Source organism: Camelus bactrianus, chromosome 24 (assembly GCF_048773025.1).
Source record: "Camelus bactrianus isolate YW-2024 breed Bactrian camel chromosome 24, ASM4877302v1, whole genome shotgun sequence".
Taxonomy (NCBI): domain Eukaryota; kingdom Metazoa; phylum Chordata; class Mammalia; order Artiodactyla; family Camelidae; genus Camelus; species Camelus bactrianus.
The window spans coordinates 15,497,781-15,516,973 of record NC_133562.1 but is presented as its reverse complement, the minus strand read 5'-3'; the positions used below and the strand labels follow the sequence as shown (position 1 = coordinate 15,516,973).

At 32.3% G+C, this 19,193-nt stretch overlaps 1 protein-coding gene across 1 annotated transcript in view; it reads left to right on the top strand.

Annotated features, from left to right (window-relative positions):
* Window positions 1–19,193, top strand: part of CCDC178 (coiled-coil domain containing 178) — a 257,715-nt gene that overhangs the window by 33,261 nt on the left and 205,261 nt on the right. The window contains 3 exon segments of the mRNA XM_010946961.3: window positions 1,122–1,275; window positions 11,602–11,697; window positions 11,849–11,985. Of these exon segments, the coding sequence (XP_010945263.2) occupies window positions 1,122–1,275; window positions 11,602–11,697; window positions 11,849–11,985 (387 nt within the window).

Below are 19,193 nucleotides of genomic sequence, written 5' to 3'. Positions count from 1 at the left end.
GAAGCCTGTACTCTCCAGACATGGAGGGGTAAAGAAGAATCTTCTTGCCTATTTGTTTGTTGCTTCAAATTTCATTTATATAGGGAGGTTGTGTCTTTCAGTTTCATTTGACTCTACTCCTAAAATCATAGTTAGTGTATGAGAGCCTGGGCCAGTTCAATAAACACACCATAAATACATGAATGCCACACCACTGGCATTTATTTTCTTGTGAATTCTTGTTTATCTTCTCTGCTCATTTGTCTATTGGATAATTTTTCTATTCCATATTGGTTTGTAGGATTTTATTACACACAAATGATTTACTCTTTGGTCTCTTATATGACTTTCAATTAAATCTCCCACTCTATATTTTGTTTATGGTGTCTTAAAAAAAGTTGGGCTTATCTGCATTGCTTGCTGATATTTTACACACATGATAATTTTGGCATTTTCTCGCTGTACTTTCTTCATATATTAAACTATAATACCATGGTCTAAAGTGACTTTTATATTTGAAACATATTTTCTACTAGATAATGTACTATCTATACTGATACTACACTATACTGTACTGTCTACTAGATAAGATAAGGGATTATCTGGTTCACATATTAGCACTGGTCTTTTTTGTGGAAGGTCACATAGAAACAAAGAACGGTCAGGCAATTACTTCTCTTTAAATAAGCCCCTTGCTTTCCCAGATTGCAGTTTCCTCCGTTTTACCTCTATGACCATGTGGAAGAAAAGACAGTAAACCAGAGCTTTAATAATGTGTGGTCTTTCCACTTTTACATCTCCTTCTCTTCTTTTTTCCTTGCCTTTCATCTTTGTACTACCCAGCGAATTAATCACAGGTGCTTAGATCTCTCACCTGAGATCAAATCCAAAGGTTGTTTATTTTAAATAATTTACAAATCACTTTTCTCTCAATTTCTTCCCACTGGAAACATACATTTTTTTCTCACTATTTACTTCTTTGTATCTAAGTGGTGCTTTTCAGGAGTTGCTTTGAGATGGGAAAAATTTTAGGAATAGATAAATTCTATTGATTTACATTAAGTCAGAGGGCAATTTAAATACAATTTTAAATATAATTTCCCCTTCTTTGTGGATAAAATCAAATGTGTTTTTTCTCCTAGGAGAGAGTTGGATAGACTTAATGGTCTGTATAATTTATACTGTACATCAATACAAGATGTTAATGTTAATGTTGAGGAGAATGAAGAGATAGTGACTGAAGTACTGAGGGAAACAAGATCATCAAAAAAACAATTAGCTACTTTATCAAAAAAAGTGAGTTTTTATAATTAAAAATTAAAAAAATACTGACTTTTAGCTTTGCACCAAGGCTATTTAAACTTATTCTCTGTCAATAATTAACTGGTAGCCAATTTTTCTGTCTATATTGATTCTCTGTTGCTTATTACCAGAGTTTTAGCAGCTTAAAACAGCACCCATTTATTATCATAAAGTTTCTCTGGGTCGTGGCTCAGCCGGTTCCTCTGCTCTAGGTCTTTCATGACTAAAATCAAGGTATCAGCCTTGCATTTCTTTCTGCAGACTCCAGGATGAATCTGCTTTCCGGCTCATTCAGTTTTGGCAAAATTCAGATCCTGTGATTTGAGCATTGAGGTCCTTGTTTCTTTGGTGGCTGTCAGCTTAAGATCATTCTCAGGTTTTAGAAACTACATACATCCTGGCTGGTGGTTCCCTTCAGGATTGGTGAGCTGAGTCCTCTCACACGTGGTGTCTTACTGACCTTCCCTCATGACTCATCTTTTCTGCCTTCCTCTTCTACTGCATCTCATTCACTGTAGTAAAAGAAAATGATAGTAAACGGAAATAAGAAAATGGTAAACAGAAATAGTAGTTCAGTAAAAGGCAATAATATACACATTCTGTACCAATTTGCATTCCTATCTAGGGTTAAAACTACTGTGTTTTTGTTGGGGGGGTTTTTTGGCCACTTTCTATTATAAGGCTCTTCAATTGTGTCTCATTATGGGTTTTTAAATGAATCTATAATGAAGAATGAGACTAAACATATTTTAATGGCTCTTGCAGGTTATTTGTATTTCCTTTTCCGTGAAAAACCTGCTCATGGTTTTTAATTCTGTATGTTGAGTGATGGTTTTTTTTTTTTTTTCTGATTTTCAAGAATTTGTTTTATGTTATGAATACTAAATATTTTAAAGTTGCACGTTAAAAATAGTTTCATCCAATCATCTTTCATTTCTTTATGGTAACTTCTGATGAAGAGAAATTTCGATTTTAGTGTACTGAAAGTTATAAATATTTCACTTTGAACTTTTATGTTTTACCAAACTTTTAAAATCAAGTTTTCCTACCTTGAAGTCAAAAAATATTTTCTGGTATTTTATTCTACGTGATTTGAAATTTTCCTTTCATAATTATATGATACTTTTAGATTAAAATATGTTTAAAATATTCAAAATTGAGTTTTTTCTCAATCTATCTTCTATTTACAAGTGTAAAAGTAACAAACTATCTCTAGAATTTTAGGAATGCATATTTGGCTTGCCAGCCATGAATCATAATCAGTTTGAAATTCATATATAAGTATTATGTGAAGTGAGGCTCCAATTACATTTTTTCTTATGTTGAAAAGAAAGGATTATAATTTATTATACTTATCTATTAATATTTAGAGTCATCTCTGTCACATATGAGGCTTCCATATTTGTTTTGTGTGGATCTCTTTCTATTCTCTTTTTAATTTGTTTGGTCTACTTAACATTTTTATCTCAATACTTCATGTCTACATTACTAAACTTACATAGTGAGTTTTGATTATTTATTATGGTGAGTTCCCCGTCTTAAGAGTTTTAGGCTATTCTTGACCTTTGTCCTTCCATATAAATTTCAGTATTGTCTTGTTCATTTCCTTCAGACATTTTATTGGAATTATCATTGGAATCATATTCATTTATGGATTATATGATAGAGAAATGAAATCTTTATGAGAGGATCCTTAAACACAGACATGATCCATCTCTCCATTTATTTAGGTAGTTTTTCTAAATTGGACCTTAACTAATTTCTGGAAACTTTATCAAAGGCATACTCTCTCTGCAAAGACAGCCTGTGGTCAGTCTTAGACAACTAACCCTTCTATCTCCACTAAATTTTAAAGTTATTTATTTTAAATTGATTTTTAATATCATTCTGATTTGTTCATAAAGGTAGCATATATGATGGATATTTTTAAAATTTTGTTAAGGCTTAATTTGTTTCCTACCATATAGGTAATTTGCATAAATATTTTATTTTAGAAAAATGGTTTCTCTGATAGTGGGATGTTCTAAATAGGTTCATTTTGTGAACTGTGCTCATGGTGTTACCTAAGTATCTTCTATTTCTGATTTATTTTGACTAAGGTATCAATTACTATGAAAGCTGTATTAAAATATCTCAGTATGATAGTGAACTTTTTTATTATCTCTTCATTTTTTATCCATATTTTTGCATTATATAATTTGAAACCATATTTTTAGATGAAACTAAGTTCTAAACTAAATTTAGAATTGAATTTTTTATGATATATTTTATTTATATGTTTTTGAGCTATAAATTATTAGAATTTTTGAAATGCATATTTCATTTACTGGATGTGAAGATAATCAACATTATTAGCTTGTTCCTGAACAGTTTAAGGACCATATGACCTTTTCCTGACCTATGTTCTATTTTCCATCATGTTATGCCTATCTTATTTAATAATCCTTGTATTAAGATGATTTCGTATTAATTTACACAGTAAATATTTGATTATATTTATTCCTGGTTAAACATTTTGCACACAAATTTTTCTGTTCATCAGATTTCTCATTGGTGTTATTTTGTTTCTTGTTACCAACGTATATCTTTTACAAGCTTCTTTAGTGAGCTAGATTTGAGATTCTCAAAATTTTCTTTCCCTGAAAATGTTTGTATTTTGTTCATATTTATGCAGTGTAGGGAATATGCACCTAAATTAACTTGAGAGTGACTTACACCACTGCACAGGTGATGTAGAAAAATCTAGAAATAGGCAAGGCAGGAAACACTAAACTAAAGCACATGGAGCTGAAATGCCAGAGGGAATGAGATAGAATCAGTGAGTTGGAACAAACTGACCTTAAATAGATAGTAATAATGCAAATCTCTCTGCAGTCCACCCTTATTTCTCTCTCAAACTTCTCTCTTGCTACTCCTTTCACTCTAACTCTATTCTCTAGCTATTTGGACAAACTTCAAGATGCCAGAATGTTCCATGGCTTACTTTCTTCCAACTTTTCATAAATACTGTTCCTTCTGATTTTTAAGGGCTTTTAAGGCCTTTAAGGACAGGAAAGGAATTGTGATTTTTGTTTTCTCTGCATAACTTGCATAGTGCCTGTCCCATAGTAGGTACTCAATAAAATGTCATTTTAGGCATTCAGAAAAAGCCATATTAGGCTTGCCGAATGAGCGAGTTAACCAATGAATAAAGGAAAGAAAATAGGAAGGAAGGGAAGAAGGGAGGAAGGAAGGAAGAAAGAAAGGAAGGGAGGAAGGAAGGAAGGGAGGGAAAATAGGGGAAAATAACTTCATCTTAAGAGCCCAGAGGGCACTTGATGAGGTGGGATTGTAGAGTGTAGACACTGAAATATTCCTTGATGATTTAGAATGCATGTAGCTTGCCTATATATAATTTCTTCCGGGGACTATTATAAATATGAGGGAAGTATAGCACAACCAATAAAAACTCTTAAAATGTATAGTATTGTCAAATAATTATGACCTCAATTTTCTAATTATGCTGAAATTTATCATTTATAAAAATATCACTGTTAATATTTTCAAAGAGGGAAAATTCATTCATTGAACCTAAAGTCATTTTTTATTTCTTTGATCATTTCTAAAATGCCAAGTTTGGCCCTCCATAAAAAATGTTATTTTTGATGGGATATTGTGAATGTATTTATAAGGTTAGTAATATTTTTCAATTGTAGAAATCATTTGTGGGCTGTCATACTTTCTAGGGTAGATGAGAACATGTTGAAGCTCAGATTTTTTTTTTCTGTATTTTGCTCATTATAAAAACCTTTAAACTAGATTTTCTAAGTTGACATGTTAAGCACTGAATTAAAAGCAATGGTGTACATCATTTCCTTGCATTATTTTTTGGTATGCAGTTGAAATTTCTAGTTCAGGAGAAATAAAAAAGGTTTGTGTTGCCTAATTGCACATACAACCTAACTAATCTTTTAAAATTTCAAGGCATATAGTGCTTTGTTCAGAATCTTTACCTCATTAACGTAAACTTTTCTCTAATTTGTGTTGTCATCTATGAAAACACATTTTCCCCTTCTAATTTCTGCAAACAATGACTTTTGTAAACTAGAAAACATCTTGAAATTGGTTAACTACCGTAAAAGTATTGTTAAGCTCAGATTCTTTTTAAATGTAAAAGTAAAGCTTTTCTATAATTTATTTTCCCATGTTTTCTTTGAAGTCTACTTCTCTTATACTTCAGGAATTTTTTTTTTAGAATACAATTTCATTATCTGCAGCTCTTTGTTTCTTGTGATATTTAAAATAACAGCCATCTCCATTTCATTTTATCTAGTCATTTGTGAAAATAATAACAAAAATGACTTAAACATGTAGAAATCCTTTGTGATTTTCATATTTTATTGAACAATGGCAAGCGTACAACTTTTTTATAATTTAGTTTACAGATAAATGTTGTAAATAAGCAAATTCCTTTTGTATATATGTGATATTTTCATATTTCTGGATGTTGTCTTTGTTAGTAGAAATTTAATATTTATTGCTAACTTATGGATCTATGTACTATAACTATAGATCCAAATACCACAAAACACCCATTAAGCCATACCTCTTGATTCATATTTTTATCTCAGAATCTTTCAAATTAAGCAGTTTATTTACTAAAAATAAATAAGCCAATTATGTCACTAATACTGTTAATTCACCAAATAGGAAATCAGTCTAAAGAGGCTGAGTGATTTTTCTCATAAACATAAAGTTATTAACTGTTACAGCCAAACTACAATGCAATTTTTTGTTATTCTTTTGTTATACAATATTTATGTGTTACATGGATAAAATGTGGTAACATGCATAAATGTACACATTGCTAATTTTTTTCATCATAAGATTTTAATCTCTTATTAGGTGTATATTTTATTGTGTGGCATAAATAACATCTATGAAATTGGCTTTATTTCAGTTTTTATTTGAAACAAGTGATGAATGTTATCTAAATGTTGATTTTGAATATATGCTCATTATTATTTTAAAGATTTTAAAAATATACTCAGGTTATAGAAACTCTGGTATAGATGATGAGTTATGCAAAATACTTTGTAAGTATCTGTGAAGATGATTTTAAATGGTTTCTCATTTGACCTATTGAAATGATATATTATATTAAAATTAAACCGTTTTAATATTCTTGAGGTGAACTATGTGTGGTTATGGTTTATTGTTCTTTTACTTTACCTCTGAGTTTGATTTGCAATAATTTTATTTAAGATTTTGCATCCATATTCGTAAGTTAGTCTGTATTTCAGTATTCTTAATTTGTGCTGTATTTGATAGATTTTATTATCAGGATTATGCTGGGTTTATAAAATGAATTTTGAAGCTTTTCTTCATTTCTTTATTACCTGGAGAATTAATATAGATTTAGATAACTTCTTTTTTGAAATTTTGATAGAACACCTTGGTGAAAAATATGACTTGTTTTTTTTAAATTGTTTATTGTTTTATTTTTTCATGGGCGTTTGTTTTATTTTATCGTGATTAATCGTATCAGGTTATATGTTCTCCTTGAGGTTAATTTATAATTTTTAATGGGCCTAGAGGTAATCATTTATTCAGATTTTCAAATGTAATATAATATGATATAGAATGCTCTTTTGTACTTTTGCTTATGTCTTATTTCTAGTTATATACATATTTTTCACTTTTTAAATTAAATTTTCAAATTGAATTAGAAAAAACATGGCTCTTTGATTTAGTAATTCTAGAATTTTTCAACTTCTAAAATTTAATGTATGCTTCTATAGTTACAATTTTCTTCTTCTTTCTTTAGGTTTATTCTGTTTCTTTTTACTTTCCACTTCCCTGTTTCGAATGCTTCATGTTTTTGTTTTTAAATCTTTCCCTAAAATAAGCTGCATTTCTGATTATACTTTGCAGCAGACCCCCTTGAAAGAATTTTCTATGTTTACCTATTTCTCTCCTTGCATTCCCACTTAGATTATTTCCAGTCAAGCTTTCGCCACCACACTGCACTGCAATCGCTACTAGTGAATCCTGTTTTCTTCCCTACGATCCTCATAAAATCTGATGGGTACATTAGACAAACTGCTATCTGAATTATTTTAGGTATTTTTGAATGGCACAATACTTAATTTTTATTACTCAAAGTTTAGAATGTACTCATGTGAGCAGAAGAAATTACTGATCTTAAGATCTTACTGTTTAGATGTAGTCACTCTTAATATTTTGTTGTATATAAACAAGTCTTGTAATATATTTTAAAAGGACATTATCATATGCATGCAGTACTCAGTGATATGTTTCTCCTTATATAGAAACTTTTCAAAATCATCTTGTATTTTATACTATAATTTTAATGATTGAGAGTTTCTTAGACCCTTGTTGTTGAACACTTAGGATGTTTTCAGTTTTTAAGTATTATAAACAAAACTGTGATAAATATATCTAAAACTTATAAATATTAACATAACTACTCATTTTAACAAAAATATTGTGATGGAAAAATAATGAAAGCTGAATTGTAGTATGGAATTGGAAGCTCAAGTAAAAATCAAACAACTTATATTTCTGATAAGACTTAAATGATTTGCCTTCATTTTCATATTTTCCAAAATTTTAATAACTTTTTAGTTTGTCTTTTTGTAGCTCACTTTTTTAATGACAATATTTCCATTAATTGAATTTCTTGGCTTTCATTTCATTAATCCTGTTGATATTGGCATTGTTTCTTTTATTCTAAAATAATTTTTGAACATCATTTTAAATGTTAATCAAAACTACATAATGACTCTTGGTGTTTATGTTTTTTTTTAATCTAGAGGGTTTTTCCCCCTCCATATCATTTGTGATTTAATTTACTTATTCCTTAGAATAAAAATTATTTGATTTTTGTCTTAATTGAACATTATCTGTTTTCTGTCTTATGTCTTTATATTTTCTCTATTGCTCCGTTTCTACCTTCTTTTATGTTAAATAGATATTTTCTAGTGTACCAGTTCAACTTCCTTGTTATTTATTTACTGTATATTTGAATTTTTTAGTAGTTGCCCTGAGATTATGAATAATAATTTATAAAAAATATATTTAGGTTAATACTTAATCTCAACAGTATATAAAAACTTTGCTTTTCTGTAGCTCCCTACCTTTTTCCCCAATTATTTGTGCTCTTATACAAATTACATCTTTACACATTGTGTGGCTATCAACAGGAATTTACAATTACTACTTTACATAGTTGTCTTTTAGATCAGGTAAGAAAAAAAGTGTTACAAAATAATACATTTATCTGACTTTTATATTTACCTGTGTAATTACGTTTACCGATTACCTTTATTTCCTCTCGTTTATTCACATCACTAGTTAGTGTTCTTTCTTTCAGCCTGAAGGACCCTTGTTAGTATTTATTGTAGGATAGATCTCCTAGTGACAGATTCTCTCAGTTTTGAATTATCTGGATGTCCTACTATCTCGTTCATTTTTAAATGACAGTTTTGCTTGATATAGGATACTCGATACTTTTTTTTCCTTTACTTTGAATATATTAGCATATACCTTCTGGGCCGCATGGTTTTGGATGGGAAATTGAGTGTTAATCTTATTGAAGATTCCTTGTGTGTGAAATGTTACCTCTCTCTTGCTTTCTCTTCATTGATATTTTCTATCTGGCAAAACATCATCTTTATGCTTTCCTTTAGTTCCTTGGACATTTTCCTTTAGCTCTTTCAACATATTTTAAATAGCTGATTGGACTAATAAATTCAAAGTATAAGCTTCTTCTGGGATAGTGTATGTTGAATGTTTCTTCTATGTGGTCCATTGTGTTTCTTTGCATGCCTCATAATATTTTTGTTGAAAAATGGACATTTTAAATAATCTATTGTGGCAACACTGGAAATAAGATTCTCACTCCTCCCCAGGGTTTGTTCCTCTTGCCTGTTGGAGTTGTTACCTGTTTGTTTAGTGACCTTTGTCAGTGGATTTTGTAAAATCTGCTTTGTCATGTCCAACCACTGAAGTTTCTTCTCAGTTATTTTAGTATCTGCTAGTGATTGGACAATAATCCTTAAAAGTCTGGAAACAATAAGCCTTCCTTTCTTTGTCAGGGGCTTTTGTTTGCTTGTTCATTCCCATTCTCAACACTCATCCAGGCAGTTATCAACTCTGCCTTACTTTTCACTTCAGCTTTCATAGAGCCTCAAGCTCAGCCAGAGATGAGAACTTGAAGAGCTTCGCAGGTATTTTCAGAGCATGTGAACAGCCCTGGGCTTTCACGCATCCCTATGAACTTGCAAGCTCCTAGATTCCCAGAACTGTGCTGGACTTTCACAAAGCCACTATGGACATCTCATTCTCCTCAAAAGTTTTGTTTTTTTCAATTAAAGTTTGTTGGTTAGTTTATCATCTGTCCCAGTCGTTATCTACTGTCTCAGATGGCCACAGAGTTAGTCAGTTGCCTGTGATTTGTAAAATTGTGACAATCAATCATGGCTTGGGAAAAAATTTTGTGGGGGGAGATGTTTTGTACTGGGACAGCTCTGTATCAAGACAAATACCGACATCATTGCAAATGGAGCCATCCAAAAAATCACCAGACAGGTCAAATAATGACAGTTCTATGAGAATTAGGCTTTGAATGCATTCCAGATCAGTTCTGCCTCTTCTGTGGGCTGCCCAACTAATAGTTTTCTCCACAAATGCAGGATGTTCAAGGCTATCATGGACCTGGAAGGGAGGACTAGGACAAGTTAGAACACCACAAAGCTCATACCTCGTACTCAGAGTAGACTGGTTTTCTTGAATAGGTGCTCCCCATTTGCTGCAAGCCTTCCCTTAATTTCCAGAATTCTGAGAAAGTGAATTTTGACTTTTGTTTTGTTGACCAATTTTCTCATTACCTTTATGGAGGAGAGTTTTCAAATGTTCTTAATCCACCTTGTTCACTGATGCCCTTCAAGAAGACTATATTTCAGAATGTTGGGCTTGTATTTCACATTTTTCTCGCCTTTTCTTTCAATTTTGTTTATGGTGTCCTTTGCCATCTTTTGTGAAATATGCCATCAAACACGTCAACAAATACTCTTGGTTTTTTTGGCAATGTGACATTCTTCTTTAGCCCAAGATCATACAAATAAGTTCATATTGATTACTCTGTTGATTAAAGTAAATGATCTCTCTCTCTCATTGAGCTCAGATATTTCTGGGCTCTAGTTTTACCTTCTGTTCTTTATTGCAATGCTGAAAATACTCCTTTAAAATAGTGGTGTTATAAGATATTTTAATATTTGGTAGCAAGTTTCCAATATTATTATTTTTATCTACTTCTTGGCTAGTTTCACACACTTTTTCTTCCATATGAATTTCATTTCATGCAGTTTAAAAGAAAATACTCCTTTTTATTACATCTTATGTTAATATGGGGGTAACTGACAGTATCTTCTGTTAAACCTTTGCATGAAATATTAGTTTTTCTTGATTTAAGCTTTTAAATAAGAATTTGTGTTTGCTGTATTAAAGGTTCTCCCTTTTGTGTTAAATCTATTCCCAAATATATTATATGTTTGACAAAAGTTTTTCAATACTGTCAAAAGATTTTTAACAGATTATTACTCATAGATAAAAACTATTAATTTCCTTATGCCATTTTGCCAAAAATCATTTATTGTAGTTTTAAATAGAATCTTCTGTTTCCCTAGATACTCAATCATAACATCTAAAATTGATGATACATTATCTATTTATATTCAGTATTTTACTAGTAACGTTTGGTTTCGTTATGCACATTGCCTTTACCAAAATTTTATAAAACATGGTTAATAACAGTGGTGATGAAAGATAATCTGATCTCATTCTTGACTTTAGTGGGCATGAATTCTGTGTTTTATGACTTATTTTGATATTTTCTGTTGGTTCTTTATATTATATTTGGGATTGTTTTCCTTGTTCTAGTTAAAAATGATGGGAACTAGATAGTGAATTTATCAAATGGCTATTTTGTGTAGTGTTGGCCATATTCATGTTATTTCCTTCTTTAATTTGTTGATGAGAGCAATTATGATTTAATTTTTCTAATTCATATGAATTATTACAATATAACTAAAATATATTCTCTTTTACAATGATTATTTGAATATTGTTAGACTTGATTTGCTATATTTCATTCAGAATCTTGCATCAATTTTCATCACTGAAAACAGCCTATGGTATTATAATATTTTAATCAATATTTATTAAGTTATGATAGTTGCATAATTTGAAAGATAATCTTTCTTACTTTACAAAAAATGGAATTCCCCACAATTTAATTGCATGTGTCTTTTTTTTTAGCTAGATGATTTTAAAAAAACTTTTGATCAACTATTCTGGAAGAAAAAAATTTATGAAATTGAATATACGGATGCACTTAATAATTTTTATTCCACAGTAAGTTGACCTTGCCCTACTTCCCACAGAGGTCCATTCTCTATTCCCAAATATTAACTCATACAACTAAAAGTAACTTCATTGTTATACATTTTTTTTCTTTTTGAGTTACATAAACATATATAAATGATTCTTGTATTCTTTTTTAAAGAAAAGAACGTGGGATGTGGAGCTTTCTAATATCGCAAAAGATTTTTCAGATGTTTCAATAGCATATTCTCAATTGATGGAAGAAAATAGAAGAATTGGGATGGATATTGAAACTATAGTAGGTTATGCCAATGACAGGTAATAGCGCAAATATTATTTTTATTCTAATAGAACATATCTAATATGTTAAATACAGTCAATCAATTCATTTTATGTCCCTGGGATGGTATGGTTATGTTTGTGTTTATCATTAGCTTAGATTTTATTTCTGTATCAAATGTTGCTCTTTAATCACTCTGAATCCCTTTAGAAAAATCAAAATGCTGGAAAAATTATCTTACATGAAGTTTTGAGGAGGAGAAAAATAGCTCAGTGGTGGAGCACATGTTTAGCATGCATGAGGCCCTGGGTTCAATCCCCAACCTCCATTAAGAAAAAAAGTTTTATACTCATTTATGTCATTTCTTTTTAACATATCCTCTTATATGCAAAGATATTTTAAAATTAAAATATGTCTAGTCAAGCTCATGATCTCCTTTGGTCAATCCTCAATTCTTCCCTAAGACTACTAAACGAAATTTCCTAGCTTGGAAACCTGTGAGTTTTCTTGATTTTTCTTTTTGTTTCAACCCTCATATTCAACATATTAACAAGAAATGGTCTATATATCTTTTTAATCTATCTGCTTCACTCTGCACCAGCATCCTGGTACAAGCTACCATGTCTTTCATGAACTTATGGTGATTTCCAGAGCTGGTTTACCTGCAATAACCATGATCCTTTTCTCATCCATTGTCTACATTGTGGCAGGTGTGTTCTTTTTTCTTTTAATTTTTTTAATATAGTATGATCAGTTTTGCTCCAGACTTCCATTAACTTTATCAGGGTGAAGGGATGAAACCCCTCCTTAACATATCCCACAAGGTCCCTGAATAGGCAGGTATACCCGCCTCTGCAGTTTCCTATCACACCTGGTTTACCCTGATTATTTGGTTTAAATATGGTGGCCTTACTTCAGTTTCTACTACTTGTCACTTTTTTCCCTAGCCCTTATGGTGTTCTTATGCTAATTCCTTTTCTATAGATGTTTTCCCTCTAACTTCTGGCTAGTTAATTACTACTTATCTTTAAGATTGCAGCTTAGGAGTCAATTCTGGGAAGCTTTCATTGACAGCGCAGTTAAATCCAGTTCCTCTGTTTTGTGTATAAAAGGTACACATACTCTTCTTCATATCACTTGTCATATTTGCAATTTAGTGTGTGTGAGTATTTCACTGCTGTGCCTCTTCCTCAACAAAGGGAAAGATCCACAAGGGCAGACGTAAGCCATGACTGACTCTGTTTTCTTCACTGTTGAATCCTCATCAAGCGTAGTTCCTGACACATACTATGCTGTCCATAATTAATTATGGAGGGAAGGAAGGAAGAATGGAGAGAGGAATGATGCTGCTGAACAAATTGTTTAGGAAGTTTGATAAAATTTCTTTGTGCTTATTTTATCTTTTGATGACAGAATGAAACCATTTGTAAAATTTATCTGTATGTTAAATACACTTTTTTTAAAGAAAGCAAAACGAACATTGTTTTCTAAAGGATAATCTAAAATTCTAGTTGCTGGTATTACTACATTTTATTTTATTAAGAAAGAGCACCGGAGGAGAAAAAAATTCTGAAGAGTGGGTAAGCTAATGAGGGGACTGCTCTGGAGGAAAGGAAGAGAGTGTGAGAGTTAGCTTTAGGTTATCCTGCGGTAATGAGCAACTACCAAGTTTTAGTGGTGAACAGGTATAAAGGTTGGTTTCTCACTTGCACTGCAGCTTAGCTGTGTCTGCTGTGTGTGAGCTTCATGTTATTTCTACTTCTCAGACCCAAGGTGAAGGATTGCTTCCTTCTAGGACATGTTGCTCTGGTAGCACATGTCCGTTAGTGAGATCTCTCAGTGGTTCTTACAGCTTTCCCAGGACTATGGGAAGTGTTACTTCTGCTCAAGCTCCACTGAACAAAGCAGGTGATATGGCCAAGCCCGATGTCAACAGGGTAGGAAGTCTAATCCTTTTAAAAAGAGAGATAATGAACAATTGGGAATCTATCCCATGCAGTGGGAATGTAGCCCTGGATAGAGAAGGATTTCCAAGGTATGCATTGTGCGTGTTCAGATAACACCTTAAGATGTCACTTATTTAATTTTTCTCTTGGATTTGTACTTGAAGCTGAAAGTTAACAGCAGATTACACAATGCTGAACAGAGAATTAGTGAAATATTTGTAAAATGAAAGAAAAAATAAGAGATATGCTGGCAGGAGTTAGATCTACCACAATATCTGATAGTACAAAATCAAGAAATATAGTTAATGTCCTTTATAGACTCTATCCTCTAACAAAAAAACTTCATTCATTATGAAAACTACAAATATAAGGATAAAAAATATCATTCACTAGAGAAGGAAATCTAAATTCAGCTAAAAAGATATAAACACAAAACCAGAAACTTCTGTAAAGAAAACACCAAATATGATTAAAAATTTTTTTATTATTTATTTTAAAAATATTTTTCCAGCTTTATTAAAGTATAATTAATAAATTAAAATTGCATGTATTTAAGGTATAAAAAATGATGGGTTTTTATTAAGACTTTATTTTTGACGACCAGTTAGGTTCATGGCAAATTTAAGGGAGAGATACTTAGGTTTCCCGTACATCCCTTACCCCCACACATGCATAGAATCTCCCATCATCAACATCTCTCACCAGAGAGGTACATTTGGTACAATTGATGAACCTACACTGAGGCATCATAGTCTCCCAAATCTGTAGTATACATTAGGGCTTACTCTTGGTGTTGTACAGTCTGTGGATTTGGACAAATGTATAATGACATGTACCCACCATAATGGTATGCTACACAGTGTTTTCACTGCCCTAAAATCCTTTGTGGCTTTTTTTCATTCATTCCTGTATCCCCCTGCCCAGATTCTGGCAACCACTGATCTTTTTACTATCTCCATACTTTTGCTTTTTGCAGAATGTCATATAGTTGGAATCATACAGTATGGAGCCATTTCAGATTGGCCTCTTTCACTCACTGATATGCATGTGAGGTTGCTCCATGTGTCTTAATGGCTTGATAGCTCGTTTCTTTTTAGCACTGAATAATATCCCATATCTGGTTGTACTATAGTTTATTTATTCACTCATTTATTGAAGAGCATCTTGGTTACTTCCAAGTTTTGGCAGTTGTAAATAAAAGCTGCTGTAAACATCCATGTGCAAATTTTTGTGTGAAAAAAGTTAATACCAAAGAATGCATGCAATTGCTGGATCTTATAATAAGAATATGTTTAGTTTCATAAGAAACTGCCAGAATGTTTCCAGAGTGTCTGTACCATTTGCTTTCACACCAGCATTGCATGAAAATTCCTGTTAACCCACTTGTTGCCAATATTTGATGTGTCAGTGTTCAGGATTTTGGCCATTCTTTCCTATGTATAGTGGCATCTCATTGTTTTAAATTTGTATTCCCCTGATGACATGTGATGTGGAACATCTTGTCATATGCTTACTTTTCATTGTATATCTTCTTTGATGAGGTGTCTGTTAAGGTCTTTGATCCATTTTTTAAATTGGGTTGTTTGTTCTCTTACTGTTTAGTTTTCAGATTTCTTTGCATGTTTTGGATTATAGCCCTTTGTCAGGTGTGTCTTTTCCAAATGTTTTCTTCCAGGCTATGGCTTATCTCCTTATTCTCTTGTCATTGTCTTTACAGAGCAGAAGGTTTTAATTTTAAAGAAGTCCAACTCATCAATTATTTCTCTTATGAATTGTGCCTATGATATTGTATCTATAAAGTCATTGCCATCTAGGTTTTCTAGGTTTTTTCCTAGGTTATTTTCTGGAGTTTTGTAGCTTTGTGTGTTACATGTAGGTCTGTTGTTCATTTTGAGTTAATTTTTGTGAAAGTTGTAAGGCCTGTGTCTAGCTTCGTTTTTTTTGTTTTTTTTGTTTTGCATGTAGATGTCCAATTGTTCTAGCACCATTTGTTGAAAAGATGATCTTTGCTCCACTGCATTGTCTTTGCCTCTGTCATCTATCAGTTGATTGTATTTCTGTAGGTCTATTTCTGGGCACTCTATTCTGTTGAAGTGATCTATTTGTCTGTTCTTTTGCTGATACCCCACTATCTTGATCACTGTAGCTTTATAGTAAGTCTTGAAGAAATATATTTTTTAAATTAGTAGATAGAGAGATGTATCAAAGTTTTGAATATGACCCAATAATGAGAAAAAGTCAAATTATAACCAAATAAATTTTTATTGTGATTATAACTGGACTCCTAATGTACTATTATTTTATAATTTAATAAAATGATTATCACCTGAAACTCACCAAAATAATTTTAAGATGATGATTCACAGTGCTAAACAGCTCCATGGTTTATTTAAATATGAAAAATAATATAATTATTAAACTCTGTAGTACTGAGTACTCCTCTGCCTAAGAAGGTAGCATTTATTTGAGTCAAGACCTGAATGAAGACATGTCAGCCTTGAGCTGGTCTGGGGAAGAACATGCCAAGTGGAAGGAGTAGAACGTGCCCGAGCCCTGTGATGGATAAAACGTCTGTGTGTTCTGGAAACAGAATAGGGACCTGTGTTTCTGGAAAGTCGTGTGTGAGTAGGATAATTCAGGGAGACAGACGTGGGCAAGGCAGTCAGGGCTCAAGAGACTGCAAGCCCATTAGGTGGGCTCTGATAAAGGCATATAGATTAGTGCATTTAAACCGTTTAAAGCACCTGATGTTGTAGAAAGATGTGTTGGGTAGCTTAGTGAAGGATAGAGTTTGGTGTATATAAGGAAAGCTTTTCTGGTGAGTTAGAAAAATTATAATTATATTGACATAAATCAAGGGTTTTTGCAGTACAGATGGTAATAAATAGCTGATTTTCAGATATATTTTGAAAGGATTGCCAGCAGGATCTTTTGATAGGTGGTATATAAGATGTGAGGAAAAGAAAAATGATCACGCTACTTGCTGAGATAACAAGGGCTAGAAGGTATGAGAGATTTTGCAGTAAATATAAGTATGTGTCTTTGGGCCATAGTAAATTTCAGATTCATGTTAGCTCTTCAAATAGAAATGAGAAGTGAAAATTAGATACATATGTCTGCAGCACAGAGGCAAGGCGGATGCTGGACACACATTTTGAGTCATAAAATTAAATAACAACGGGTCAGGGTGAGATGTCTAAGAGAGAACGTAGACAGAAAAGTAATATTAGAGAACTTACATTTCCTGCAATGTTGATAATAGAGAAGATGAAAGGTCTTTTGCTACAAAACACATATAAATGGAACACAAATAGGACATACATCCTTTAAATGCTGTGTTGTGCTCATGGGAAAGAAAAGGAAGTCTCCAGGGGCCAATGCAAAGAAAGTAAGTGAACAACTCAACTGCAAGCTAAATCTCCAGCTCTGAAAAGATGGATGGAGGAGTGGCCTCGCTGAACTTGGTAAACAGGGAAATTAGGTTTTAGTCTTTCCAAACGTGGAAAGGGGCTATGGATGTTTGCAAGTGAGGGAGCTGGATAAAGTAATGGAATTTAAATGGATAGAGCAGAAAAAAATATACCTACAGGTAAAGGCAGAGACAGAAAACTTGTCTGTTTAAGCCTGGAACCTGGGTAAAGAAACAACACGTGAGACCATGCCCAGTCTGGATCCTTTTCACGCTGGTTTGGTATTTTCATTTACACTGTCTGTGTTGTCTCTGAAGATCTTCACCAAGAACTATCATTTTTAAAAAAGTGGTCCTACTTTGATAAATATTCTCTAGAAGAATAAATAGACTAGTATAGTGGTGGCTACATGTCATGATACATTTGTTAAAGCCCATAGAATGTACAACATCAAGAGTGAACCCCAATGTAAACTATGGAATTTGGTTGATAATATTGTGTCCGTGTTGGCTCATCGATTGTACCACATATGCCACACTGATGAGGGATGTTGAGGGTAGTGGAGTATATATGTGTGGGTGGGAGGGCTATGTGCAAACTCTCTGAATTTTGTGCTCCATTCTGCTGTAAACCTGAAATTGCTCTAAAAAATTAGTCTTAAAATAAATAAATAAATAAACTGAGGACATACGAGATACTCTCAAAGTCAGGCTTGTAAAAAGGAGCTCACAAAATTATAAAACAATAGGGAAAAAAATCCAACATAAATGAGACTTACCAGAAATAACCAGTAGTATATTTAAACCCCCACTAATTTCAAATAATAGAATTATTAGAATAAATCTACCTACGTAAGTTTAAAATGGTTAAAGGGGACAAAAAAACTAATAGAACACTATCAAAACAGTTCAGACAGATTTGAAAAAGGACTGCCCAACGCTTGTCGAAACTGGGTTCATTCTGATTAAAGATTTTATTAATTTAATAGAAAATACATCTGGGAAAAAAGTCAGTGCATTTAAAGACATAGCAAGGAACCAAAATGCAGCACAGAGATAAAGATTAAAATATGCAATCAGTATTAAAAATTATGGAGAGTAGATTGAGAAATAAAGGAGGGCATTGGGAAAGCAATATTCAAAAAGATAATGGCAGCTAACACTCCAAAATTCTTTAAAGTATGAATCTTTAGATTCAGTCATCACAGTAAATCTCAAACAAAATAAATTCAGAAAGAAAACTTTAATTTTACTTATACCAAAACTTAGTCTTATTGGAAGGAAAAATTGAAAACATGACATGTTTTTGTCAAACAAACATATTCTACAGTGACAGTATCTGCAAACAGCTTTCCTGGCTCTTTAAATTCAAGGAGTAAATGATTCTTTCTGTTCAATGCCAACGCCTCTGTTTGTGCCCTTGGTCTTAACCCCTGTTGCCATGTTCAGGACACAGTTTTATTCTTACCACTTCTACTTTTGACATTTTCATTCATTGCTTTTTTCCTGCAGCCAGTATCCATCATTAACCCTCTTTCAAGCCTAAAATGAAAGTGTTGCCTTCACTCTGTTTGTATCTTTGTCTATCACACAGTATTTCCCTTCCATTTTTCATTAAGATTTTCATGTACTTAGCAATGCTTTCTAGATTATTGGCAATATTTGCATGACTATAAGTCATGTTTTGGCACACAGCCATGTGACTTCAAAAACTCCCATGTTACCAAAATTTATCTTACTTAAGTTTAAAAAGAGAACCTCCCTTCCTAAATCCACTGGATAAGTTTTAGTCTATCACATGACTTTTTTTTCTTTATGTGACCCAAGCCTTTGTGTCTGTGCGTTCTCTGATGCTATTTCTTATTGAGGTTCAAAATGCCAGTCTCTTGGT